Below are 26,790 nucleotides of genomic sequence, written 5' to 3' on the forward strand. Positions count from 1 at the left end.
TGAGTGGTTCGGTGGATGGAAAGACAATTTCCTTCATTTGCTCGAGTCAACCGAGGCAACAAGAAATAATGAGGCACGACTGCCGCCCCTTCTCTGTCGCATGAAGTTCTGGTATCGTTTCTGGGGTAGTTTGTCACACGTTGCACAATTGCAAAGCGAGCAGCTAATCCCGTCGCATTTGCTTCTTACCAGCCACCGTATCAGATCATGACCGATGCCTTCCCTGCTCTGTCCCTTGCTCGTTTTCTTATTACGAACCGAACTCCAATACGACGAGGGGTGTTGGACGCCTCTGTTGCGCCAATCGCAAGGATGGGTCAAGGCTTTCTCACGCCCGCCGCACACGGTTGTTTGTTTGCTCTGAGCTCGCACTTCTTCACACATGGAGTTCAGACGTAATAGAGGCCGCCTCCTGTCAAGTGCAGGTTCTCCGAGTATCAGCAACGTGCTGCAGACTGCGCACGTTCACCGCAGACTTCTGTGTGTTGCTCCGACGTCCGCGTCTCTCGAACCCTGTGGGCCGCAGCTTCGGTCTCTGTACCGCGTCGGCCCCGGCGCCCGCGACAGCAGCAGCAACAGCAACAACAACGGCTTTGTCTACCGATCACCACCAATCTTTGCCAGGCTCTTGAAAAGAAGCCCATGGAGGAGGATAAGATTTTGAAGATAGGGTTAGCTCCCGCTGTTCAGCCTTACGACGTTAGGCCCGTCGGCAACACTAAACGAGCCTGCTTGGCCGCCCGTTTGCTTGCTTTTTCTGCTGCTTGGCCGTCAAGATCGGCAGAGACGCGCCATCGTATGATCACGGGAAGCTGGCCACTCATTGGAGGTTTTACGGCGCTGTTTGCTGTTTGCTACATTGCTACTGAGTCTTGAACCATCTCACCGGGCCCCAAATCGAATGTTTGCTTGTCAAAAGGGATCTATCTGGTGGAGGCTGTTATCGACACCGATATCTGAGCTCGAGCCGACTAAGCTAATGCCTTCAAGATCACGCCCCTCGATGACCTTCCGATTCTTGGCTTCCCAGTCGCCACCGGGGAAAGTTCGCCTGCCGAACACTATTGTTTTATGTCGACGCCAGGACATGAAGCAAGGGCTGCGCAAGAATTGTACAGGGTTGACTTCCTATCTAGTCACGGCACAAAATCGACGCTCGTCACCGACGACGCCGCAAGTTGTGATTGAATTGAGACATTCAGCGAATGCCCAGGAGTTGGCAATGACCTGTCATGCTGTGTCTCATGCATGGCCCCCTTTTTCTTTCTTTTTCCTTCAACCTGAATCATTTCCGTCGCGGGTCAACCACTCTGGATGCGAACCTTCCTATTCTACTGCATTTTACCGGTCTGGAATGCATGCAAGAAACGAATTAAGCAAAGTCGTTCCTCGACAAGGTGGGAGCGCCATACGGTTTTGAGAAGTTTTCAAGACACTATTGGACTTTTTTTCTTTCTCCTTTCTATCTGGACTTCAGTCCCCCACGCTCAGCGGGACTCGTCCTCTTGCCTTGCGCCCCCTTTTTGCCGCCTCACTTCAGACCGTTTCGATATTTCTTTTACCCGTATTGCATATCGCAATGGATTTCAATGAAGTCCTTACCTCTTCAGCTTCCGTTGCCATCGCGGCCAGCGTCTCCCGCTCACTGTTCCATATGGGGGCAAGCTCGAGTTGCCAACAAGCTAGGGTGGCGGTCTCGAACGCAATGATATGGGCGGCCTTGCGTTGGCGCGCTTCTGGACGGCGATCATGAGCTGGGGTCAGGTGGGCAATTCAAGACGTAGCCTGCGTGTCTCCAATAAGACGCCTCACGATGTCGCCCAAGTTGCAAGCCAGCGGGAAACTCAGTTCTCGCCCGCATGGTAACCCGTCCTCTTGCCGTCCCCGCCTCACCTTGTTTCCCCCACGAGGCTTTGACCTGTGCAGTAGCCCTCATGACAAGAGAGTTGGTCCCTGGATGAGAACCACCAAGTCCCACCCGCATTGAATCACAAAGAAGTCTTCTTTGGGAGAGACTCGGCAGTTGCTTCTTCGCGGCATGGCGGCTCTTGGACCTCTGCCAGCGCGAGGCGGATGGCTCCGAAGCAACTCATTGGCAAGCATACCGCGGCAGGCGGCTGTCTGATGCTGTTACATTGAACGGATCTGGGCGAGGCTTGCTGCCACCTCCCTCGTCCGCCCAATGTCTAACCACTCACAGCGGCGATGAGGTGTCGGATGCCCTGTGGAGACTTGGCAGTGACATCGTGTCGGGCAAAACTGCTGAAGAAGTCACGGCGTGGCCTGAAGCCCCGAGGTATATTCCCTGGCTTGAGTATGTCGGGGACCTGGTGGCCTCAGTGGCGATGCCGTAATGGTGGTGGGTATGGTGACGAAGGGCCAATGCCGCTCGGTCAGCAGAACGGCTACGACTCCCATGCCAGTCTCCGGCAGCAGCGGTGATGCGGACTGCTCACCGGGATGGATCGCAAGCAAGGGCTCCAAACAGTATCAGAAGCAACCGGTCGAAGGGGCTCCTTCCTGACCTGGTCTCTGGACTGAGGGGCCAGTGTTTGTTGAGGTGGTAGCCGCACGTCAAAGCCTGCCGAGACCGCAGAAGAGAAGAAAAAAAAAGCCCGAATGGAGGGGCGTCTGGCTGGCGGCAGCAGTTGTTTGTCTGTCACAGCGGCTCATCCGAAGCGAGGCCGACGGCCGTGGCCCGGAGAACCGGTTCTCGTCACATATCTCGGGGCGGCTGGGTATGGATTATCCTCTTTTTTCGTTGCCTTCTGACTTGCACACGTATTTACGGGGTGTGACGTTGGGACCGAAAAGAATATCAGATCTCTCCTGCTTCTGAGAAGGGGTCCGCGTTGCATATGCTGGTGATGTGACCGATATCCACTTCTTGACCGGTCAACGACGGCGCATGCCCACATGCCTTTCGTGCGTCTGTTCCCGGAGTAGAAGATCCATACCCAGCAGGCTGTTCATCCCCCTCCCCCTGATCCTTGGTTCTGGCTTTCAGAAGCTCTCTCTCTCTCTCCTTTGGCTGTGCGGCCCAATCGCAAGAGTTGCGGATCGGAGGGCGATGCTCGGTGGTGGCCCGCAGCTGTTGGAGGTCATTCACCGCGGATCTTGGCCTTGACAGGAAAAGCGGGAGTGCGGAAAAAAAGACACTGAGAGAGATGCTGCAGTCGATGAAGGGGAGGGGGTGGGCCGGGGCATATCTTTCTTTGCCCTGGTTGGGGGACCGACCCGCGTCGGATCTTGCGCATCAGTGCAGCATTTCAATAGATGCGGGACCCGCGTTGGGGGCTGGGTCGGCGGGTGTTGGAAAAGTGATGTGCCCTTGCGAAGCTGCAGCAAGCACAAGCACAAGCATGAGAGAGGGAGAGAGATATGGGCGATGACGGTCGAGAATGTTTGTTTGTTGGATGCAAGGTTCTTTCGTTTGCAAGGATTCTCTGCTTCATCGACATGGGGGAGGAGGGGGAGGGGGGTGTTTGTGGTCGGCGAGTTCACCACATCGTGTCTTGGGGGCCGCCGCAGCGCGGGACTTCCCCCAGCATTGGCGTCTTCTTCTTTTCCAAGATATGCAGATGGACATATCTGGAGTAGCCTCAAAATGGAGCACGAGCAAGGCTTCACGAGACGGGGCTCGCTGTGGGAGCGGGACGAATGCCTTTCCCGATTCAGGTTGTTGAACCCTAAAGTTTCTGGGAGTTCGATCGTCGCATCCCTTGCGGTTGGCTTCATCATCGCGCATTCTTGAAAGGGGTCCCCTCAATCTCATCGGGGCTGGACCGCACACTGGGGCTGTCTCCAGTTTGTTGGTGCCGGGGTTTGTTTTTGTTCTTCTTGTGCCTGTGTGTCTGTTTTGAGGGACCGCACATTGGCACGAATGCGGTCATGCTGCATTACTTTTTTTTTCGGGGAATTTTATTTTATTTTTATTCTTACGTTCATTTTTCATGTGTGTGCATGAAATCCCATACTCTGAAGGAGCCAGCATTGCTTTTTCCAGCGGTGCTCTCGTGCCTAAGGGTTCTGTTTAGTCATATCTGACAAGTTTTACTCTTTGCTTCCCGTAATGCAAGGCTAAAAATTTATGACGGCGGGAAGGCAAATGGTGAAGGGGCAGCAGAAGCAGAAAAGAACTTGGTTCGGGCGGCACACGGCCGGGGCGCCGGGTGTTGGTAGTGGTGGGATAGGCAGGTAAGGCGGGGCTACCGGGGTTTTTTCTTTGCTTTGCTTGCTTCCTCCTGACGGCGGCGGCGGCGGGCGGAGGCGGAGGCGCGGCCGGGAGTGAGGGGAGGGGGGTTCGTTCAGACCTTGACTTGCGCTGCGACTGCGACTGCGCGCTGCTGCGCTGCCACACCCCGCTAATGTGAGCCTAGATGATGCGGGCTCCAGGACGGTTGCGTCGATCGGCGATCCTTGCTCGAAGGGATGGGTTGTGATGTGGATGGAGGGGGAAGGGGAGGAACGGGGTGTGTATGGGAGAGTGTGAGTGTGTATTGAGTGAGTGTGCAAGTGTTGGGATGACGCTGCGGGAAGTTTTTTCTTTGGTTGTTGCGAGGGTGGTTTGTTTTGCTTTTTTCGAGGCTTGGATGGGGGTTTTGGTTTACTTTAGTGGGAGTTTGGATGTGGTTGCTGTTGTGTTTTTTTGCTTTTTCTGATGGATTGGGTATAGACGCCGCTGCGGGAACGGGGATTTGAGCGAGGAGGGGAGGGGTCTGCAGGGCATGGCAGAGGTGGCAGGTCAGGTCCAGATGATGGTTCGCGCACGCCCTCTTTGTATTAGAATCCAGTTCGTCGCGATCAACACTTGTTTTTGGAGATGGATGGATATGGGTATGGAGATGTTGGTTTGAGTCTATGTAAGTGTGGATGTGTGTGCACGTACAGATGTGTACTTCTTTTTGTGGGTGGTGGTGGTCGCGTTCTTTTCTTATTGAGTGTCTGCGATCTATGGCCTACGTACGACGAAGATCCCGAGATATGCGTTTGCTTGTCTTTGACAGGGGACAGGGCACAGCACAGGGGTTACAGCACTCTTTCGAGGAAATGGATGGCAGACGGTAGGTGGCAGCTGTTGTTCGGAGGCGAGATGGTCCGGCGGGGTGTAGGAGTGAAAGTGAGACCTGCAGGGCTGTTTGGTGATGGGGGCACAGAGGTCCGGGACCTGCATCGGCGCGGCGCGGGGCTTTTTCTTCCCTTCCCCCCCTTGAAGGCCGTGGGTGTATCGGAAGGGAAGGGGTGGAGTTGTGGCGGATGGCTCCGTAAGGGAACAGGAGCCGTTGACGGCGCGCCGGGAGGGCGGCGGTCCGGCTTGGCGTTTTGGTGGTTTAGCGCGGGGCTTTTTTGGGCTGCGTTGGGCTGTCCGGGGTGGCGAGGTTTGGGGATTGAGCATGGCGATGGAGAGTGTAGATAATTGCCGTTTGGAGCGTTCCTGGCCCGAGAGGGAGCATCAAGGATTGTTATTTTGGCGAAGTAAGGGATGGGCCGCTGTTGGTTTAGGGTCTTCTTGGGGGAGAAGCGGCAGTTGCGAAGAGATGCCGGGAGTGGATGTGGGTGCCGGCAGGGTGGCGGACCCTTCTTTGGTTTATCTGATGGGGATGACGGGTGGTTTCCGAGACCTTGATGTCTGGGTAGAGTCACATGGCTTGAGTCTTGCGTCGAGGCAGGTGGCCTCCATATGGATTTGATGTGTGTAATCGCGGTATGGATGGAAGATTGACCCCTTCGTAGTCGAAAACTATCAGAATACTATCTCTGGCAGGGTAAGGATTGAGCTGCAAACGCATATGGCAAATTGCGTAGGTAGGGGAAGATCCCTCTCTCATTCTTAGGGCTGAGGATTGTCTATTCTGGAGCGCTGTTATTATTGCTCTGTTTTCGTTTCTTTTTGGGGGGGATCGCTAGTCTCGGTTATGGGTGGGGAGGAGATGGGTGGGGAGGAGAGCGGAATGAAGTTTAGTCTCGTGGGACGTGGGAAGTTCAGCTCCTGCTTTTGTGAGTTGTGATGGATGCTTGGGGGGGCTGAGACAGGATGTTTGGATACGTGGAAGACATGCCCAGCACGGGGCTGTTTCTTGGGGGGCTTGGGCTCTGGGGGAGGCGGTTGTTGGTATGTTGGTGTAGCGTCTTGGAGGTTCTAGAAGGGGGGCGTGAGCCGCGTTTCGAGGCTTGTGGTTTGGGATTGGCATGAGGAGGGGAGGTAGGGACGGGTAGGTGCGGTTGAAGGGAGCTGCGGTGCGGGGGGTTTGAAGGGATGAGGAGATGGGCATGTTGCTGGGTGGAGGGTTTAGGATGGGGTGTGGCGTCGAGTTGATGACTGGCGTGGCTTGCATGGCCCAGAGGTAGCATGTGAATATGGTACGAGAGGAGACGGAGGATCGTGAGAGGGAATGGGCTGTGTGGTTGGACTTCGAGATGAAGTTGTGGGGATGGAGTGAGTTGAGCCCCTTGAGCCATGTTGTGAAGTCGAATCTAAGTTGGCTGGTGGGGGCAACGGTTTAAAGTGTGTGACTACCCATGGCCCGGTCCGCATTGCGGCTCTGCGTTTGAGTTCGAGAACGAGTTGCCGTGTATGGGTAGTGTGCTCCAGGATGAATGGAAGACTGGAGTAAACCACGTAGACTTAACACATCGGGGAACTATTAGGATACGTTTTATTGCTGTCATGCAAGTACCCGGCTTCGAATTAGGGAGGGTTGCCATCTCGGCATGAGAAGTTGGCTTCAACGCAGGTATGCGTTGCTCCGTAACCGACATATTCGTCTCGGTGGTGCGGCTCTGTAGTTCAGCCAGAAGGTCTCCATAAGGCTCAGCCATTGGACCGCATTCTCACCGCACATGTCTCCTCTGGCGGTACAGATTCCAGATCTACAATCAGAGACTCAAAATCATACCTACTGCTCGATACGTGAACTTCATCGCTACAGAGAAGTATGAGCATTCGGGCGATGACGGGCCCTATGCTGCAGCGGAAGATGCCTAACTTATCAAGCACGTGCGGAAGCCAGTCACAGCTGGCACTATCTAAGCTTTTTAATGTATTCCAGCAGAATTGAGGTTGAGTCATAAGACGTGACAGTGTATTTCTTTTGCGGAAGGTGAACAGGACTTTGACCTTGGAAAGATGTCCATGACGCAATCATGTTTATCCACTACAACTAACGACCAGCATGAGGTCTGTTTTGCGGCACGCTCGCTGCTCGTAAGATAGAGAGTTTTATTATCTAGATGGAGTACTACATATGAGCTATTTAACCCGTCGTTTCTTGAGTTAATTCTTCTCTTTCTTTAGCATCGTTGCTAACTTCATTGTTCTTGCCGTTGTTATTATTATCCTCGAAAGATTCACCATCGTCTACACGAATAGCAGAACTCGGGAGCGAAATCGAATTCTAGCTCAGAGCCGCCTACATATATGACGGCCACAACGATGCAGGGAAACAGGAGACTAAGTGAGAAAAGTGCTGGTAGCACCCAGCGAGAAGGTGTTCCGGAGGGCCAGAACACTGCTTGTATTTTCCTTCCGCGCGAGTGACACCAATATGTTACGACCCGTTATGCGTGGATAACAGTTGACCGGCCCACTTGGGCGTCGGGCGGCTAGGACAGGACATTTGTACTGCAGGATCACGGGAACAACAGGGACTCACTCGGAACGGAAGAACTATGGTACAATTCACGTGATGATAAGAAGGACCGATGAGAGATAAGCGGTCCTGACCTAGGACCGACATGGAGAAAGCGGTCCACACCCGGGGACCGCTCGGAAGACATCGGTCCTCAGAGTAAGGAAACTACCCTAGACCTGTATATAGTATGACCTGAGCCTGGCTCATGGTCAGACTTCCATAGCTCTTTAGCAATCAACTTAGTATTCATCCTCACGGATACTCTCAGCTTACCTTCACTGCGAATTACTTGTTGAGCCTAAGACTGATCACCTTTGTAAGGGTCTAGGACAAGGTCGGTGCCATTGGTCTAGCCTACTACTACGAGCATTCCAAGCCGGAGGAAAGAAGAACCATTCTGGGAAAGAGTGGTGCCCTTCTCATCTTTAAATACATGTGAGTCTTCTTCCAGAAGCTTCCATTGAGTAAGGGCCGACAAGGTTCTCATAACCTTCCACGATATTCTGTAACCTTCCAAAGTATTCCATAGCTGAGGGTCTAGCCGAAGCTTCATATCGGTCCATAGACCGTGACAACCTTAGCCTCTGACGACCGATCTACTATCAGCCTACGACCTACTACCCAGACCACGACCTCAGTGTACTGTTATAACGTGTCAATCCCCAGCTTCTGTTAGCAGACCCTACTGTCGGATAGCTGACCGTAACACAATACTGACTATTCAGGGACAGCTTCGCAGTGAAAAGCAGCGACAGTTCTAATACTTAACAAGAATGAAGAACATATTAACACATTCTCCACATATCTAGGGCCTGTTACCTACACATACTCTGTTAATCTTTCTTCCCTTCTAACTTTTCTTCTTCGCAGTTTGCTGCTTAGAGGCGCACCTTATTGCTAAGGGGTTGGTAGGAGCAATGTTGCAACTCGTACTTCCTTTCTCAAATGAGAATCCTCAGATGAGGAAGGAAGGTTTCTTGTTCATCTCAGCTACATCTACATGCCCTTTTATCTTCGACCCTGATATCCTATCCCTTGATATCCTATCCCTTGATATCCTATCCCTTGATGTCTTACTCAGTGCCGAACATAGCCGAGAGCATCCCATGTGACAGACCTAGCCTGTTACACTTATTAACTACTATATAACTCTAATAGGGAAATATATAGTTAGAGGGTTATAATATAACCTCTATAATTAACTTATAGACTATATAAAGGGGATTTTTAAACTACTTAGCTAAACTAATAGAAGTAATTCCCTATTATACTATAACTTAAATTTAAAGCTTTTTAAAATAAATTTTATATAGTTATAACTACTTCTTATTTAATTAATATAGTTTTTATTATTAATAATATTAAATATCTAAAAAAGATTAATTTACTATATATTTAATAATAGTTTAATTATATTTTTATAACTAAAAATAATAATATACTATCTCTATACTTCTTTATAATATGTATTAAACTTTTAGAAAACCCTTAGAACTAAGTTCTTTATTAAATTAAATAAAGATTTAAAAAAATCACTAAAAACTTAAAAAATAAGAATAATATAAAAGAAATTAATAGGATATTTAATAAGAAGTATAGTAAATAGTTCTAAGAGCTAATTATTATTATTACCTTTATCTAAGTTATAATATAGTAGTTAAAGAGATTAGTTTAGGTTAAGGTAGAGGAAAAAAAGGGTTTTTATATTCCCTTTAGTTATATAAAAATTTAAAAAAGAATTCTTCACAAAATAATATACTCTATTAAGATAGAATCTCCTGCGTAGAACACAGGTGATTACAGAAATGCACTTGGGTTAAAAGCTCTAGGTCGATTCAGTCAGCGATATTACAAGCCAACTTGCAAATCAATCCAAAATTCTCCTTCCACCGCGCTAAAACGACAATGTGCTTGCCTGCTCGAGTTAGAAGCGTTAGCATTGTTGCGATAAATAGATGTTATCAAGAGATCGGATGATTCGACCAGCAAAGCGCTGTAGTCTAAATGTCTCGGAGTGACTTCCAACTCCACAACGAGCTTGCAGTAGCAAGGCCTTTTGTTACGAGCAGGTCAGGGCAACCAACTGTGGCACAAAGCAAAAGCTTCGATAATGACAAATCCGTTGTCATTATCCCCTGTTCTGCACTATATAGTTACAATCCTACAGTGACCAACTGTAGCGGTCGTAAAACCTTTGTTGAATCGATTCACTCAGAAGCTTCTAAAAATGTCAAGTGACGCGCTTGCGTGTAGCCTTTTCCAATGCTATATTCAAGCAATCGTTCTTCGCATCAATGCTCAAAGGGCGAGAGCTAATCAGTGCGAAGGTGGCCGTACTGCGCAGAGTCGGGATGCACTATTTAGATGAATTTAAAACCGGATTCTGCACGACGACTTCGTCATGTGATGTCCCATTTCCTGGCCACTCATAGCCGCTCACGAGTGAGGTGCCATGAAGGTGCATATGCAGCTGCGGACAGAACTGCGTTGGACCAACGATTGGTTCTCAATGGTTCTTCAGGTGCCCAGCGTGGATGAGCGACCCATCAACTAAAACCAGCGCAAGTCGTCTGCCTAAACCGCTCGGAATCCCTCCATCTAAATCTCCCAGCCCGACTTCCCGTGGGCAAGTCATCATGTCTGGCGTAGAAGCTGGCGCGACAATCGTTGGCCTCGTCGGCTATGGGCTCACGTCCCTCAAAACCTTCTATCAGTTCATTTCCAATGTCAAAGATGGGCCCGAGAAAGTGCAGGATCTCGCAAACAACCTCAAAAGCCTCCAGGCTGCGTATGAGCGCATCCAAGCCCTCGGCGACCTTCCAGGCATCTTTGCGTCCAGTCCTTCGCTCACAGACTTGCTCAAGGATTGCAACGAAAACATTGAAAGGCTCCAAGAGAAGATCGGAAAGCTTCAAGTTCAACCGAGTGACAAGTTTCCCGGCGTTGTGTGGAAACGGCTGAAGATGGCCTTGAACGACGATGAAATCGCGCAAGACCTGAGCATTCTCTCTAGTTACGTCAACAAATTCACGCTGGAAATTAGCGTGATTGAACTGTGAGTACATCTTGTTTCGAGGTCTGTTCAGTTGTGCTGAGATTCTCAGGCGGCTTGTGCACCAGAACGCAGGACACATGTCCCAACTGGTAGCCGGCGGCGAGAGACAAATGACAATGGCGAAACAACAGCATACTATGCTTGCAAGTATTGGAACAGACATGAACAGCTTCATTCCTCATATACAACAAGTTGAAAATGGGATGAATGCTGTGGCTGTCAAGATCACAAGCATGCAATCGTCGTCTGTGGGGCAGGCAGTCGGTATTGCTGAGCGACTTGAAAAGCTCGAGAGAGGGTTTGCCAGAATGTTCTTACAGAACAGAAAGTCTGACAAAAATCTTGCGATTGATGGGGAGAGTTGGCCGGTTCTCCAAGAAGAGACGGAGAACTCGGCCATTCTAGCGAGCATTCAGAGCCTATGTGGTCTGATTGATCGGCAAGAGCGTCATATTGATTCCCATGAAGCGCAGGATATATTGGAAGACCTGGATACACTATTAGAAGATATCGAATCTTCGAAAACGAACAAAGACCGTCGTATGACCCAGGCTCATACCGCATACTTTCGGGCGGGGGAAAAAGAATTCGCCCGAGAATTGCGCAAGTTTCATGGAACTTTGAGCTGCTGCACTGGAATAAGTCTGAACCATGTAGATGGAGGCAAGATGAGCAGCTCTTTAACCAATTGATGGGCACATGATAACATTGTCTCAGATCAAAGTCCCTCGACAACGCACAGGGGAAAAATCATCCAAAGTTGTCAGAGACTGACTCGGCAGGAAAGCCAGCATGGAGTGTGGCTAATTTCGACTCAACATAAATGGCGCGGCACTCTAGCAGATGACCGGGACGAAAAACTGCAGGAAAGTGCTGCGAGCTTCGTTTTCAGGCCGAGAAGTTGGGATTGGAAAGTTGTCATCAAGGTGACGGTCAAGCAATATCAAAGATTGCATGGATTTTACTCATTTGCGCCGGCCGTGTCTGTCAGCCGTATCAGACCAAGGGATTCGAAAGTCTTCTCGTTCGTCAAATCAGGAGAAAAGCAAGAGCTCGTCCGTCTTCTTGCATCAGGGGAAGCGTCTCTACAAGACCGAGACGACAAAGGGGCAACTTTGCTGCACGTAAGTGACTTATATGGGCCTACAAAGGGATTCTCAAACCTGACTGAAACCAAACCACTTCGCCAGTACGCTTTCGAGCAACCTGCAATGTGCCAGTATCTTATTGAGCATGGTGCCGACGTCGACGACGTGGCAAGCGTCGGCCATCTTTTAGAAGTGAATGCATGGGAGCCAAAAGAAATGCTAGCGTCAGTTTCCTATATACTTAAACCTATCCATGGGATGAAAGTCTGATGAGCTGACCTTGAAAGAACGCCTACATTCCTCGCATCTCGGGCATCGAATGAGTGCACATTTGAGATGCTAATACTGGCAGGTGCGGACCTCACAATAGAGTCGGAACAAGTGTGGGAACGTCCATTCCACCATGGCAAACGAATCGAATATCACAGTCTATGGCAGTCTGTTTTATTCAACCGACGAAGAGAGGTAAGCCCCTGAGATGAGAGAACATGAGGATCAGGACCGTAACAAATGCTTATTCACTTTAGGGCCGCTTTTGCACTTTGATCAAACATTGTGCTATCTTCATTGATGTTAATATGGAATTGGAAGAAGGTGGATCTATGTTGCATGAATGCTGTTGCAATTCTGAGTTTGCTGAAATGCAAGCTCTGCTTGAACAAGGTGCACATGTTGACGCAAGAGATGACATAGGACGTACGAGTCTCCACTACCTTGTCTATCAAATACGAAGAGCGGGCTGGACGTCTGAGGATGATCGAAGATCGTTGATATGCCTCATCCAGAACGGTGCGGATATTCACTCTCGAGATGATGCCGGTTCATCAATTTGGGACGCAGCAAAGAAGAACAATAAGCAGGGCAGTTACGCGCGAGATATGTGGGATTTCGTTCTTGCTTACTGCGGATTCCACTCCGAAGTGGAGGTTTTTGCCCGGGAAACCCCACGACATGCTGTGTACCGCCCAGGTTGGTACTCGCGTGCCGATTTCGAGGAGATTTGGAAGGGAATGGAGCACCTGTGCCCCTATTATGGCGACGAAGCGTCAGGTCTGGATTGCGCGTCTTTCATATCAGAGACACCATCTTCAAGTAGACGGCCATCTATCTCCGACTCATGTGCGTCAACAACCTCCTCAATCGACGGACGGGATATCGATCAGATGACGCCAAATCAGCAACAGGACTTGAGTGAGGATGAGTCGGTCAAGACATGGCTCTCCAAGTCCAGTGTTTCCAGCGACATGTCTGATTCGCCCTCGGTTGCGTCGCTCCAATATTTGGGCAATACGGAAGTCGGCTTCTCGGAAGAAGTCTATGAAAATCCATGGGCCGAAGGTTAGCGACTATGATCATCGGGAGTTGACAACTTGACGGTGGACCTGTATGCACCATCTGCAGGGAACATCTGTCGATTAGGTTACGATCAATGCATCTCAACTAGGTTATTTGTTTGGTGAAAGGAAGATTGTATCATTGACAAACGTTTGAGACTCTGTTATTGTTTCGCAATATTGCAAATCGTCATTGTCGCCGGGCAAAAGTCCTCGTTCAGTTGATCAACTTCGAAGGTACGAACGATTTCAACCTCGCAAGTCTTTGCAACTTCCAGGTTCCCCACGATAGCCCGCGGAACCCACGGCTTTAGCGGTCTTAGCCGCTGACCGGTCGATATTGAGGTCATTTGACAGGGAACAGAATACGACGCTAGGGGCTGGTGATCTCCCAATACGAGAAATCCCCGCCTATTTAGAGAGGCCCACAAATGGCTATCCCGCGCTCGCATTGTTCGGGAGGGAGATTGGCGTAGGATCGTCCCCCAAGTTGACAGTGCAGAAGATCTAAAAGCATAGGAGTGGAAAGATGAATTGGCCTCTGCATCTTCACGTTCCATTTCGGCAACGTTGAGGTGGCAGGGATCTTACCTGGAGGCATCTTCGAAGATGCGTCTCGTCACTCGTTTTACCGCCGCAGCAGCATACTGCCTGAGTCTGGTCACCTCTCAAGCAGTGCCGAAAACATACTTCGTCGAGATCTCGAAAAATGGACCAATCGATGGCTTGGGTGTGAGTCCCGAATCTCTCGTCGAAAGAGCTGCCGAGCTTTCAGTACCGTTGAAGGTACGCTTCGAATTCCAGGATAAGAGCGTCTTCTACGGCGCATCGGTTTCCCTCGACAACGATGCCGACGCCGAAAAACTACGGGCTCTTCCGGGTGTCGAGAATGTGGTCCCGGTACAACAAGTCGCGCACCCGTATCGGCTTCCGGAGAACGGCTCCCCAATCGGCAGCGCAACCCCCGGATCTGCGGCATCCACCAATGGCAAAAGCAACTTTCGACCGAGATCTGTTTTGCCTCGAGCGTCCGATGTTGACTGGAACAGCCCCCATGTAATGACTGGCGTCGACCGCGTTCATGCGAAGGGCATCTTGGGAGAGGGCGTTCGCATCTCCGTTATTGACACCGGAATCGACTGGAAGCACCCTGCTCTGGGTGGCTGCTTCGGAAAGGGATGCAAAGTTGAGTTCGGCTCTGATCTGGTGGGCGACGGATATGGAGGAGATTCTGGGTACACCATGATCCCCGGACCTGATCCAAGACCTGGCTGTTTCGATGGCTTCCACGGTACTCACGTCGCCGGCATCATCGGCATGGACGTGCCCTCAAACTCTTCTACGTTTGCTGGCCTGGTTGGAGTTGCTCCCAAGGCTACGTTGGGCATGTACCGCGTTTTCGGCTGTTCCGGCTATACGTCAGACGACGCCATCGTTGCTGCGATGCAGAAGTCCGTCGAAGATGGCGCAGACGTCGTGAGCATCTCCATCGGTGGATTCGGTACCTGGTCTGGCTATCCTGGATCACCTCTTTCGGCCGCGGCTGCAGCCCTGAAGGCCAAGGGTGTTGCAGTCATTGCTGCCGGCGGAAACTCTGGCACTATCGGAATGTTTTCGATCAACATCCCCGGAGGATCAGACGATGCTCTCGGCGTTGCGTCGGTGGAGAACTCCAAGTTCCCGACATACCCCATCAAAGACTCCAACGGCGCCGAGTTTCGGTACGGAGCTCTTCACCCTTTCCCGGAAGGAGAGTATCCCGTAGCTTGGGCAGGAAGAAACACCACAGGCTACAACTTTGGCTGCTCGGCATCCGACTATCCTCCTGCTAGTAGCTTATCTGAGCCGATCTCCGACTACGTCCTGGTAGTGAAGAGAGGTTACTCTTGCTCTCCAACCCAAGTCCAGCAACATGCCTCTGCTGTCAACTACACACGGGTACTTACTTACCCAGACCCGACTGTTGATGATATCTTCATCGAAGGCCACGCCGTTCCAACACCATCTCTGACCGCTGATGGATACATCTATCCTATGGGTAGCACTATCGATGACACTCTGTCAAATGCTTCCAAGAATCCCGGAGCTTACAAGCTGCTCGTTTCGTCCCAGACACCCTTGCTGGTAGACCAGCCTGGTGGAGGATCCCCAAATAACTTCAGCAGCGTCGGTATGTTGCGTTCCCTGTAAAGTGTCACCTAGAACGGGACTGACTTCTCCGATATCAGGACCCAACGCGGATTTCGCCTTCAAGCCTGAAATTGCTGCTCCGGGTGGCATGATTCTCGCAACCTTCCCTCTCATGGAGAACAGCGGCGGTTTCGGTATCATCAGCGGCACATCTATGGCGACTCCGTACACGAGCGGCGTATACGCATTGATCAAGTCCCAACACCCTTCATTGTCGATAGACGAGATCTTTGAGTTGATGCAGACTACGGCGAAGCAAGTCAAGAGGGCGAACGCCGATGCTGTGGCATCCACCGTTCAACAAGGAGCGGGCTTGATCCAGGCCTACGATGCTATTTTCTCCAAATCTGTCATCCAACCCGGAGAATTCAAGATGATTGATGTTCGAGAGGCTACATTCATCATCGTCAACCCATCGGAAAGTGATGTCACATATAGCTTCTCAAACAACCCCGCCAGCGGGGCCGCGTCATTCTCAGCTGGTGCCGGTCGGACCGCCGAAGTCGGATTCCTCTCTGAGCCATTCTCAGCTGAAGTCAAGTTCGCTGGAGGGGATCAAGTCACCATCCCTGCAGGAGGAACTCAGAACGTGACCTTCCAGGTTACTTTGCCAGCTGACATGGACGCCAGTCTGATCCCAATATTCTCTGGCTTCATCGGGATTACTTCATCTATCAACGAGAGCTTCACGATTCCCTACATGGGACCGGCCTACAACTACAGCAGCGCGCCGGTCGTCGGCCTGAAACCCCTGACGGACGAGCAACGAGCCAATGCCTTGACCACAGCCCGCGACCCCTTCTCTGCCCCTCAGGTCTTTGGGAATAGTGACAAGAAGGACCTTGGAAACTATCGATCCTTCAACTTCCAGTACCCGGACTATCCTGTGGCGTACTTCACCTCCCTCCAACCTTTGCGCAAGTTCCGTTTCGATATTGTCCGCGCCAGCACCAACTTTACCCCAACTTGGTATGGTTTCGATCCCGATTACAAACTGGACAACCTCACAGAGACGGCGATGGTAGAGAATGGTACAGTGGCAGGTGTCCCTATTCTCGGCTCAATCCAAATCCAGGAGGGGTGGCTTCCGAGGACCAACTATCAGTCCAGTTGGTCTTACAGCATCCTTGACATTACGGCTTCGAGAGGGCTAGGATTGAAGAAGGGTTCTTATCGTATTCTCCTGAGATGGCTGAAGTTCTTCAAGGATGAGGAGGATCCCGCGTCCTGGGAGAGTTGGATGAGTGGTGTCGTTGATGTCTTGGAGGACACTTTCGAGCCGACTCCGCCTTAGGTCATGGAACAAGCAGCACAAATAATTGATAGTCATGATATTGCCACCAAAGCCTTGAAATTGCCACATTGAGTTGATGGTGAATTATTTCTTCCAGCGGGGGTCATGATGGTCCTAAAATCGCCCATATTTAGACGAAATTAAGGCACGTGCTATTACATCCCGACCAACCTAAGTGATGCATCAAGTTCCCGGACTGATCATTCGAAGGATCCGCACGCGAAAGACAGTCAAGGTGTGGCTGAAATAAGCCGCCACAGACTGCGGCAGACGGACGTAAGCGGTCTTATGATGCTGAGCGCGCCTCGACATATCCGCTTACGGCCGAAAACGGCGGATGACATATTTTCTTCAATTCCTCAGGAGACGACGTCTCTTACCTGCTGTGAATATTACAAACAACAAGATAACTTACCGTCTATTTGCAGGAATCCCCGCACAATTCTTTACGGCCGAGAAAGAGTATCATCATCATCACTCATGGAGCGACAACCCCGTAAACGTCGGAGGCCCGCGCTCTCATGCCTGGAATGCCGTCGGCGCAAGATCAAGTGCGATCGCAACGACCCCTGCACGCACTGCGTCTCTTCCAAAATTCAATGCACCTACAAAACTTACAGAAACGATCCGGAGACTCGGGGATCGACCCCTCGGAGCGACATAGGCCGCGCGCTATCAAACCCGGCTTTGCGCCCAGCATCGCCTGCAGTAGCAGGACAGGGACCGCCGCCCAATCTCGGCCGATCATTCCAAGATCTTGCGGACACCGCTTCCCCTCAGACAATCCTGGCGGACGAGAGACGTAAAAGAACCTCGAATGCCGTGGGACATCACAACATATCCCCTCAGAACCTTAATTTCCAAGCAGAGCCAGATCTGCAAGATCTATTGAGACGATTACAAAGACTTGAGCGAGACTCCATCGGCCCAAATAACCCCGGATCGTCTGGACTGGCACAGAATTTACTGTCCAGTCATAGCGGGCCTCAAGACTCCCAAGTAGTTTTGAAGAAGTCGAGACTATGGAGATGGAGCGACTGGATGGGAGAAGCTGAAGAGGTAGGGCAGTGTTGATAACCGACCCCAGTACTATGTTAATCTGACTCCATTACCAGTTTGAACCAGTGTTGGCCTGGTTCGCAGCATACACCGAGGCTAAGGACCCCGCCAAAGAGTCACCTTTCCAAAATGTCGCAACCCAAGTCCTTGCTGTGGAAATCGACAGTTTGTATCAAAATTGTAAGATTCTGGCGAAAAGGCTCAAGGTTTGCCGGCCTACTAGAAGCACTTCAGGCCAATCACCAAGTCTGAGGCCTCCCTCTCGAGAAGTTGCCGACGCAATGGTCGATGCCTACCTCAACTCATTTGAGTTGGTGCATCGTATTTTGCACATACCTACCTTTTGGACCGAGTACCACGAGTTCTGGGATCATCCGGAAACCACAACTATGGATATCCGTCTGAAAATATTGCTCGTCATCGGCATGGGTTCAAGCCTGTCGGAACATGAAGATGTCATGCTTCGGCAAATGGCAACCCATTGGGTCTACGCGGCTCAAAGCTGGCTGTCTGGGCCTTTGGAAAAAGACAGACTTGGCATAACAGGTCTTCAAGTTCATTGTCTCACGATGCTCGCGCGCCAAATATTCTCGGTCGGCGGAGACCTGATATGGATGTCCATGGGGTCGCTCATTCACCGAGCTATGCAGATTGGCCTGCACCGAGACCCCAAGCATTTGCCGAAAATGTCGTTTCTTCAGGCGGAGCTACGAAGAAGATTGTGGGCAACCATTCTTGAGCTGGTTGTACAGTCATCTTTGGATTCCGCTATGCCTCCAAGACTATCGTTTAATGAGTTCGATACAGAGGCCCCATCGAATATTAATGACAATGAGATGGACGAGTCAACCGACATAGTTGAGCCCCATCCGCGACATGTGTTAACGAATACCTCACTTCAACTGCTGCTACTAGACAGTCTTCCAACCCGCTTGAAGATTCTTCAGTTACTGAATGATCTGCACTCGGAACTCTCTTACACAGATGCCCTTGCGCTTAGCGACGAGATCACCACGGCTTGCAGAGAAAACATGGCGTTTGGTAAACGATTTGAGGCCCGAGAGATTACCACTTTCCATCGGAATCTCGTGGACTACTTGGTACGGCGCTTCATGTTACCTCTGCACTGTCCTTTCGCCAGCAAAGCGCGATCGAACCCCCTGTTCCACTACTCGATCAGAGCCAGCCTGGACGCTTCTATGGCAATCATTTCTCCGGAACGTGACGATAAATTCTCTCGGCTGACGGCGCTGTCCGGTGGTCTTTTCAGGGAAGGGTTTAGGTATGCCATAGCGACTATTAGCCTTGAATTCCTTGCCGTGGCGAAGTCGCAGCAGCTGGATGGGACCATTCATCGGGACGATCGTTACAGGGCGCTACTAAAGACTTCAGTCAAAGACTTGATCGAGATGTCAGCCGAGAGAATTCGACAAGGAGATACTAATATCAAGGGTCACGTGTTTCTCAGCATGATTGTAGCTCAGGTCGAAGCGATGAAGGAGGGTCACTCTGGGGAACATATTATCGCGCAGTCTGCAAAGAACAGCCTCGATTTCTGCAACTCTGTACTTCAGAGAAGGCTAGAAAATGTTCCATCGCCATGGAGCACTGATACATCCACGCTGGGAGTGGGTCACGAGGGACAGGAATCGTTCACGATTGATTGGGATTTTGACTTCTTTTTACCAGACACAGACTTTGCAGCTTCTTAGAACGAGTCTGAAATCTCGAGTTCGTGGGCAAGTATTGGCAAGAATGTTAAGAAAATTATCACATGACTGAGGACTTCAAAGCTAGGTAATTACACCTTGCTGTGACGATGGCTAAGTTGGCACGGAGCGTAAACGAAGGAAGTCAGCTTAAGTTTTGGCGTCAGTTAATGCATATGAGACACCTCATGAAAGCGTGGAAGCCCTTAATGCCTAACAACTCCTCATCAAATACCCACTTCCGGTGTGATTACATGTATTGCCTAAAGGCTGTGAAATCGGGGCAATAGAGTCGATGATAGAGAGAGATAGCCAACAGGTTTGGTTACCTGCTTTAATCTGTCGTCTTAATGGGTTACGCAGGGACACTTATCGTTCAAGATCTTCCTTCTTTATTAGGTTGCCGCTATCTATGGCTGACTGGTACGTACGGCCATAGACGGCGTCAGGCGGCCTTGAGCGGAGATATCTACTTCCTGGCGGACATAACCAACAACACTGTTACGGCAGCATTCGCCATCCCAGATCTCTATATAAACACCCACCCTAGGTGATCAATCTATCGTGAAGTATTTCTCTCCCACATTGCATCTCCAGTCAAAATCACTTCTCTTTAGAACAACATCCAACTTTCAACCATTTCATCGTCAAGCATGGCACCCATGAGAATCCTCATCAGCGGCGGTGGCATCGCCGGGACCTCATTGGCATTCTGGCTCTCTAAGCTTGGCCACGATATTACAGTGGTCGAGTGGTTCCCAACTTTGCGGGCAACCGGTCTTCAGTTGGACCTCCGCGGCCACGGCATCGAAGTTCTGAAACGGATGGGTCTTGAACAAGCCTTCCGCGCCAAGTCAGCTCCTGAGCAGGGCCTGCAGATAGTCGACAGCTCCGGACGGCGTCGCGCATACTTCCCAGCCAACACGTCCGGCAAAGGACTTCAAAGCTTCACAACCGAATACGAGATCATGAGAGGCGATCTTTGTCTCATCATATACGACACCACCAAAAACCGAGCCAAGTACGTCTTTGGCACTTCCGTTGAGAAATTCGAGCAGATGGGCGACGGAGTGGAGGTGCTCTTCAGCAACGGGAAGACAGACACCTTCGACCTTTTGGTGGGTGCCGATGGGCAAGGCTCTCGTACCCGCAAGATGATGTTAGGGGCGAAGCAAGCAGATGGCTTCGAACCACTTGGGGGTTCCTACGCTGGGTACTTCACGGTTTCCAAGCCGATTCAGGAGGGGGAGGGATACAACGCCACCGCCTACATCAGCACCAAAAATCGCACAATCATGACCCGGAGACATAGTCCCGATCAGACACAGATCTATCTCATGTGCAGAACTGATTCGGAGGAGATCAAGAACGCTCGGCGGGAAGGAGTTGAGAAGCAGAAGGAAGCGATCGCAAAGGTCTTTGATGGTGCCGGATGGGAGACAAAGGACATCCTTGAGAGAATGATGAAGTCGACCGACTTTTACTGCGAACATATCGGCCTCGTCAAGATGAATGGTTGGTCGAAGGGCAGCGTTACTCTTGTTGGAGACGCAGCATACTGCCCTTCAGTGATGACCGGGATGGGCACAACATCAGCTGTTGTTGGCGCGTACGTCTTGGCTGGGGAGATCGGCAAACATTGCGGTGATAAGGACTCTAAGGACGGTCTTGGAAAGGCCCTTAGTGCCTACGAACAGAAGTTTCGGCCTTTCATGGATCAGGTACAGCATGGCATCTCAGGCGATGCTTTCATCTGGAAGATTTGGCCCACGACACCATTCGGAATCGGCATTCTGAACTTCTTTCTGGGATTGGTCTCATTGCTGAGACTTAATGTGCTTGGGGAGTGGCTATTGAAGGAGAATGTGAAGTGGGAACTGCCAGAGTATGAAGAAATGGGTTCGATGCGCCCTTAGATAGTCTGGCCCGGCAAGTTCAACCAACCCACAGCACTGGAGAAATAGGTTTTCAATTCATTCGAGTTTTGGATTATATAGACTATAGGAAGAATACAGATGTTGTCTCAGGAAGTGTTGTCAATCATCGACGGGACTCGTGTGTATCGCAAGCGATGAACTTGGTTTTATATGTATGAATGTGGTACCTAGCCACGCGAAAGTATGTACATAGAATACGATTTCGTCACCTGGACCCGTACACAAACATCTAGTTGTTGAAGGTGTGCGAATGGATGTTGATGGTGGTGACCTTGAAGGTCTTGCTGTCGGAGGTTGTGAGGCCAGTAGAGTCAGCCTCGTTGAGGCCAAGGGTGCCCTTGAAGGTGGTGTCGGCGGCGTTCAGAATGATCGTCGTGTCGGTGTACTCTGTCAAGGATGTTAGAAGAGTTCTCTCTGAACCTTTGAATATTTTATTGATGAAAAACTTACTGTGAGCAACAACAGTGCCGACACAAGCATCGTCTTGACATTCGACGGCAGTACCCCATCCCTGAGCCTGGCCGGAGCCTGTGATTCTGTCAGCATTTACTCGGCGTAAGGTCAGATGAACGGAACGTACTGGTTGAGAGCGTAGAGACAACCTTGCCGTTGAGAGAGACGGTCTGGTCGTACTTTCCGGTGCTGTCGTTGTACTTGTCTGTTTCATAACTTATTAGAAGGTGCGGGTGGTTTTGGACAAGACAGAATTACTTACAGTGCATGGTAATCTTGTCACCAGCAGAGGCAGGGACCTGCTTACCACCAAGCTGCTCTCCTATCGCAAGTATTAGTATATTAATTCCAGACCCTGCTCTTTGGAGGCTTACCTTGGAGGGTGCTGGCCCAGGTGCACCATTGACCGGCCTTGGCGCCGCAGTTGGCGGCGGGGTCGCTGAAAGAGACAGCCAGAGCCTGGATCAGATCGCCACCGCTGGTACCCATACCGGGCCACAGGGCAAGACGGTCCTTCTGTGGGCTAGGAACGGGAGGGAGAACAAGAGTGGTGTTGGCCTCCCGAATCCAGCTCTGGGTCGGGCCAAGAGAGAAGGCCGGGCCGAAGCCGACCTTGTCCTGAGCGCTCACGACATTGGCGCCGGCAGCGGCGAGAAGAGCGGCGGCAGTGGAGGTACGCATGTTGATGATTGTTGGAACGAATGTGACAGGGATAGGGATAAAAAGACAGAACCAAAAGAGCGGAATCTGGGGAAAAGAAGGATGACAAGGGGGGTATCTAGCGGCTTGGTAATGGGACAATTCAGACGAAAAGGGCTTCGATTGAGCTTGGCAACGATCTCGGTCTTTATACGATAAATACCGAGTCGTTGATTCGGGGGGTTCTAGATCATTTCGATTCTGGATGATCGGCAACGATCCCCGTGCAGGGCCACAGCGATCCCACCTTCTCCTCACCAATTTGAATCCCACCTTATGGTTATGAGCATGAAACGATCCAGTGGCGGACAAATAATTTCCGCTACAATGGACAAACAACGTCGCGCCAGGTCCCACACAACCTGGTTGAAGGAAGAATTAAGAACAGAGGAGCTGCCCTTTCCCGCTAACTTGAACCCCGTCCACAGGGGTCTTCCTAGCTGCTGACCCTCAGCAAGCCATCGTATACATGCGGCCTTAAGCCGGTTGGAGGACATACAAGAGCCACAGTTCTTTAAGGCCAAGGACGGTGCCAATGGCATGATGGCCCCGTACCGAAATCCTGTTCAGGAAAGAGTCCAAACCGGCGCGGATACGAGAATTCGAGAGAGTGCCAAAGGGTTGGGTATCGCGACATTGAAAGTGGAGTTGAACCGTTTCACGGATGCCCGCCTTGGCCCGAATTGACATCGGCGGGCCCTCCCTGTCCGGAGCTATGATAAAAGAATGGAACCCCGGAGCCGCATCTAGATTGATATCCCCACTAAGACAATTCAAGCCCGTCGCTTAGAGCTTTTTCGGCATCCAACAGCCGCTCTAGCTGTGCTTTTATTGCCCTACAAAAGCAGAAGGTCATTCCTGCTGTGATTAGGGGGGCATCAGGGCGAGAGTTGCCAACAAAGCGGAGGCGAGACAATCTTGACTTCACGCAACTTAGTCAAACGGTCTTCAACACGCGCACAGTGAGGAGTCGATCTCAGGCATTTATGACTCGATTAATTAAACGACAAAAATTCTTTAACTACGATTTGGCGATACCGAGATTACTGCGGTTAACAGGTAACAGGTTTCGACCCGGTGGTGCGACCTACCTCAACCGTCAAAAAGTTCAGGAAGACTTTGGTCTTCCAACGCCCGAATCACCAGATTGAGAGTCCAGTGGTCCTTTCGTGAATCCATGATCTGTCTTGGTTGGGATGCCGACGTCGCGTTTGAAGCGTCGTAGCCATTCTAGGTTGTCTGCCGACGTTTGATTCCAAGGATCACCACTAAAAGAGGTTAGCAGGAGCATACAAAGAGTCATCCCCTGAGGGGTCTTGTACAACTTACTCTTCAAAGACAATGAAGCGAGCTTGATGCTGTAGCTCCTGATCTGTAGGGATGTGACAGTTGGGGTTGTTCGGAGACATGGTTGCTGCAACCCAGCGTCGGAGCTCTAGAGCTAGCCACCGGTTGAAGTTGGCGTCATTGAAGAATGCATAGTTGGCCTTTACCCTAGACCAAGCTGGCGGAAGTTCCAGATCCATCTTATCTTCCTTCATACCCGGACTAACTCGCCCCTTCCTTGGCGCATTAGCGTTGACACCAGAAGGAGACGGCACGGCATCCGGCGAAGGCACCAGCGATGCAGGTGCATGGGAGTCCATGCCTAATGCCAGAGCTGCCGATTCAAGATCACTAGTAAATGCGGGATCGAGATCTCCTAGTTGAGATAGGAAAGAGCTGCTTTCTTCATTCAACAGGTTGTTGAAGCACCCGTCGTGAGTACTGAGCCCGATGCGGTCGGTAGTGTCTTGCGGAAGTGGCTCATTGAAAGACCCCCCTTGATCCCCAAAAGTTGACTGCAGTTGTTGAATCGGAGACTTGGCTGGGCTTTCGGGGAAAGGAAGTCGTTTTCTGGCCCTAAACCCCGTGAGCCAGTCCGTTGATGAGCCGATCAGGTTGATGAGCCAGTTGGCCACGAAGTCAGATGGCGATACTCCACATTCTTTGCCCATACCCAGCACGATCTTGGAGGCTTCGTTCTGCAACTCCAGATCAGTAATAATACCTAGGCCCAATACGCTTCGGGCATCAACAAAGCTCTGCAGTTGCGTCTCGCAAGGGCAATGCTCGAAAAGGCTCCGTTTGCCTTTGATCTAAGAGCTGTTAGCGGCAATGGAACTTCAGCTGCGAGATAGGTGGGCACTTACTTGAAGAACAGACATCATGCTTTCGGCGACAGATCTGATGGGTCCAAATCGAGCCTTCCGAGTGATTTCGTCTGACGATGTGATCAAGTCCCGCACCCACGACGCATGCAAAGCGCCAATATCGTATTCTAGAGACGACGATATCTCCGAGGCAAAGATAATACGGCAGGCTTCCAGTTGTATTTCCTTGTTGTCAGGCATGTTTCCGGTCTTGTCGTAGAACATTCGCAAAAAGTGGTTGAGCTCAAGAGTGAGCAATCCGAACGCATTTCTAGGAGACTCTGGAGGGGTTCCGCTGGCCTGATAGGGGAATGGAGAAAAGCGCTCGTACTCAATAAGGTCTGCCCAGTTAGTAACAGTTCTCTCAAATGTTCAGTCGACGGAAGCTTACATGGAGGCACCGAGTTTTCAACCATATCCAACACAGCTTCCTCGAAACCCCAGTCGCCCTTCCAATTTGCCATGTCCTGCCCCATCTTGAAGTGGTCTGCCAGGTGATCCGCTCTGAAAGACCAAGTGTCCAGAAGTGCACCGCAAAAGCCACAGCGAGACCTGATGTCTGGGACAGCGACTCTCCAAAGCTTGGCAGACCAGTCAAGCAGGCCAGCATTATGAACCAGGCGTAGATGTTGCTTCAAGTGATCCTTTCTGTTGAACGTGCGTTCCTGGCAGGCGGAGGGGTTGTGATTGTTGATGTGTTCTTGACTTGGCTCAACCTCGCCACAGAAGACGCAACAGACCTGGCCTGTATCTGGGTTAACAGTCTTTGGTCCACCCGGCGAGCACACCCATTTCTCCAGAGGCATGTGAAGAGACTTTTCGTGCCGTTGCCAATCGTGCTTGGTTCTGAACGTCTCGGTACAAAAAGTACACTGATACTGGTTTCGGGGAAACGCAAGTGAAGTTCGCTTCGCGCGCCTTCGTTGTCGCACACGGCCTCGAGGCGCTGGACGAGGGACAGGTACAGAGTTTTTGGACTGATTGGAGTACGCGGAGGCGAACGATCCTCCACTCGACGTTCCTACGCTGCTTGCGGAAGATCGATGCGACCGTGGAGGCTCATCGTCGGTGTAGCTGGTGTTGTAACTCTCGTCTACATCTTAGGTCTGCATTAGCCACTATGACTTCATACAACAGGAAAAGTCGGTGGCGATTTCCGAGTATGTGATCTTACCTGAAGACTCCGCGTGGGTGGATGCAACAGCCCGCGCGATCGCAGTCACTGTGGCTGGCTCATGTTCCGGAGGAGAGTCAACCCATCGCTCTAGAGGGTTCAAACTCTGGTAACGGGGGCTCATTCTTGGTGCCGGTGTTCCTGGCCTTCTGGGCACATCGATTGGTCTTGTTGAGCTTCCTGAGTATGGCGAAATTGACCGCTGCCGGTTCTGTACCTTGCCACGGCGTCGGGCATTGATGAGCCAATTGGTGATTTGAGTCTTGCTAAGGCCCGTTTGATGCTGAAGAATCTTCTTCTCTTCGTCGTTTGGGTACGGATGGTGTGTATGAGAAGAGAGCCACTGTCTCAAGATTCTAGTTGAGTCTCGAGAGAATCTTGTGCCAATCTTTGGTGGGGGCGGGGTAGAAGTGTTCGGTATCGTGACATTGTCAAAAGCGCCACTCGATCTCTTCGAAGCCTCTGGTGTGGGAGGTGCTTGCATGCCGGCCAATGCGGGACTGTTGCCGTCAATGAGGTTACTGATTCCTTCTCCAGAAGCACCTGCCACGGCTTCTGTGAAGCTGCACTCGCACCCAAGCGACGCGCATGGTACACAGCGACCTTGGGACTCACGTTCTTGTGCTGTTTGACACTGATAGCCCCAGGTGATACAGTTGGAGCAAGATGCCAAAGGAGTGATCCACCCGCTTCCCAGACCGTCGCCAATGTAGTCTAGGGCTTCCTCAAAGTCGAATGGAGAGTTCGCGCCGCTGAAGGGCTCAAAAGATATGAACTGGAGGGCATCATCGCAGGAAGAGATGTCGCCGAGAGAAAGGTTGGGTCGAGAGTCCTGACCGGATGAGGTCAACGGAGTAATAATATTATGCCCTCCAGCTGCCGAAGACGTCTTGTCGTTGAATTGGTCCATTTCTCCGCCGTTGCTCTGAATCTGGCACCACTCCACTGGCTGCAGCGGAAGGTCGCTGCGAAGAT

At 51.0% G+C, this 26,790-nt stretch overlaps 7 protein-coding genes across 7 annotated transcripts; 4 read left to right on the forward strand and 3 right to left on the reverse strand.

The window, feature by feature from the left end:
* Window positions 1-7,840: 7,840 nt before the first annotated feature.
* Window positions 7,841-8,184, reverse strand: CGGC5_v015878 (uncharacterized protein; the record flags this gene model as incomplete). The annotated part of the gene is made up of 3 exons (XM_066153338.1): window positions 7,841-7,845; window positions 7,905-7,929; window positions 7,990-8,184. 3 exons carry the CDS (start codon window positions 8,182-8,184, stop codon window positions 7,841-7,843), a joined length of 225 nt encoding a protein of 74 aa, XP_066007314.1.
* Window positions 8,185-10,267: 2,083 nt separating this feature from the next.
* AKR1-0 (Palmitoyltransferase AKR1) lies at window positions 10,268-12,969 on the forward strand (the record flags this gene model as incomplete). The annotated part of the gene is made up of 9 exons (XM_066153339.1): window positions 10,268-10,686; window positions 10,736-10,833; window positions 11,579-11,612; window positions 11,687-11,810; window positions 11,877-11,998; window positions 12,062-12,239; window positions 12,302-12,368; window positions 12,468-12,893; window positions 12,953-12,969. 9 exons carry the CDS (start codon window positions 10,268-10,270, stop codon window positions 12,967-12,969), a joined length of 1,485 nt encoding a protein of 494 aa, XP_066007259.1.
* Window positions 12,970-13,717: 748 nt separating this feature from the next.
* vpr-8 (Minor extracellular protease vpr) lies at window positions 13,718-16,592 on the forward strand (the record flags this gene model as incomplete). The annotated part of the gene is made up of 2 exons (XM_032033434.1): window positions 13,718-15,278; window positions 15,337-16,592. The coding sequence occupies 2 exons, from the start codon at window positions 13,718-13,720 to the stop codon at window positions 16,590-16,592; spliced, it is 2,817 nt and encodes a 938-aa protein (XP_031887292.1).
* A 1,041-nt stretch (window positions 16,593-17,633) lies between these two features.
* lepB-2 (Transcription factor lepE) lies at window positions 17,634-19,363 on the forward strand (the record flags this gene model as incomplete). Its single annotated transcript, XM_066153340.1, has 3 exons — window positions 17,634-17,651; window positions 17,708-17,831; window positions 17,886-19,363. The coding sequence occupies 3 exons, from the start codon at window positions 17,634-17,636 to the stop codon at window positions 19,361-19,363; spliced, it is 1,620 nt and encodes a 539-aa protein (XP_066007245.1).
* Window positions 19,364-20,013: 650 nt separating this feature from the next.
* On the forward strand, window positions 20,014-21,276 carry CGGC5_v015882 (Uncharacterized protein; the record flags this gene model as incomplete). Its single annotated transcript, XM_032033435.1, has 1 exon — window positions 20,014-21,276. The coding sequence occupies one exon, from the start codon at window positions 20,014-20,016 to the stop codon at window positions 21,274-21,276; it is 1,263 nt and encodes a 420-aa protein (XP_031887289.1).
* A 250-nt stretch (window positions 21,277-21,526) lies between these two features.
* Window positions 21,527-22,431, reverse strand: CGGC5_v015883 (uncharacterized protein; the record flags this gene model as incomplete). Its single annotated transcript, XM_032033436.1, has 5 exons — window positions 21,527-21,684; window positions 21,748-21,825; window positions 21,878-21,955; window positions 22,013-22,072; window positions 22,125-22,431. 5 exons carry the CDS (start codon window positions 22,429-22,431, stop codon window positions 21,527-21,529), a joined length of 681 nt encoding a protein of 226 aa, XP_031887290.1.
* Window positions 22,432-22,885: 454 nt separating this feature from the next.
* On the reverse strand, window positions 22,886-26,725 carry hbx4-1 (Homeobox protein 4; the record flags this gene model as incomplete). Its single annotated transcript, XM_066153341.1, has 9 exons — window positions 22,886-22,889; window positions 22,949-23,162; window positions 23,593-23,717; window positions 23,779-24,587; window positions 24,642-24,982; window positions 25,033-25,734; window positions 25,816-26,315; window positions 26,431-26,449; window positions 26,515-26,725. The coding sequence occupies 9 exons, from the start codon at window positions 26,723-26,725 to the stop codon at window positions 22,886-22,888; spliced, it is 2,925 nt and encodes a 974-aa protein (XP_066007178.1).
* Between the last annotated feature and the right edge of the window lie 65 nt (window positions 26,726-26,790).

The sequence above is a fragment of the Colletotrichum fructicola genome (assembly GCF_000319635.2).
Source record: "Colletotrichum fructicola Nara gc5 chromosome Unknown KSG_Nara_v1_contig10, whole genome shotgun sequence".
NCBI classification, from domain to species: domain Eukaryota; kingdom Fungi; phylum Ascomycota; class Sordariomycetes; order Glomerellales; family Glomerellaceae; genus Colletotrichum; species Colletotrichum fructicola.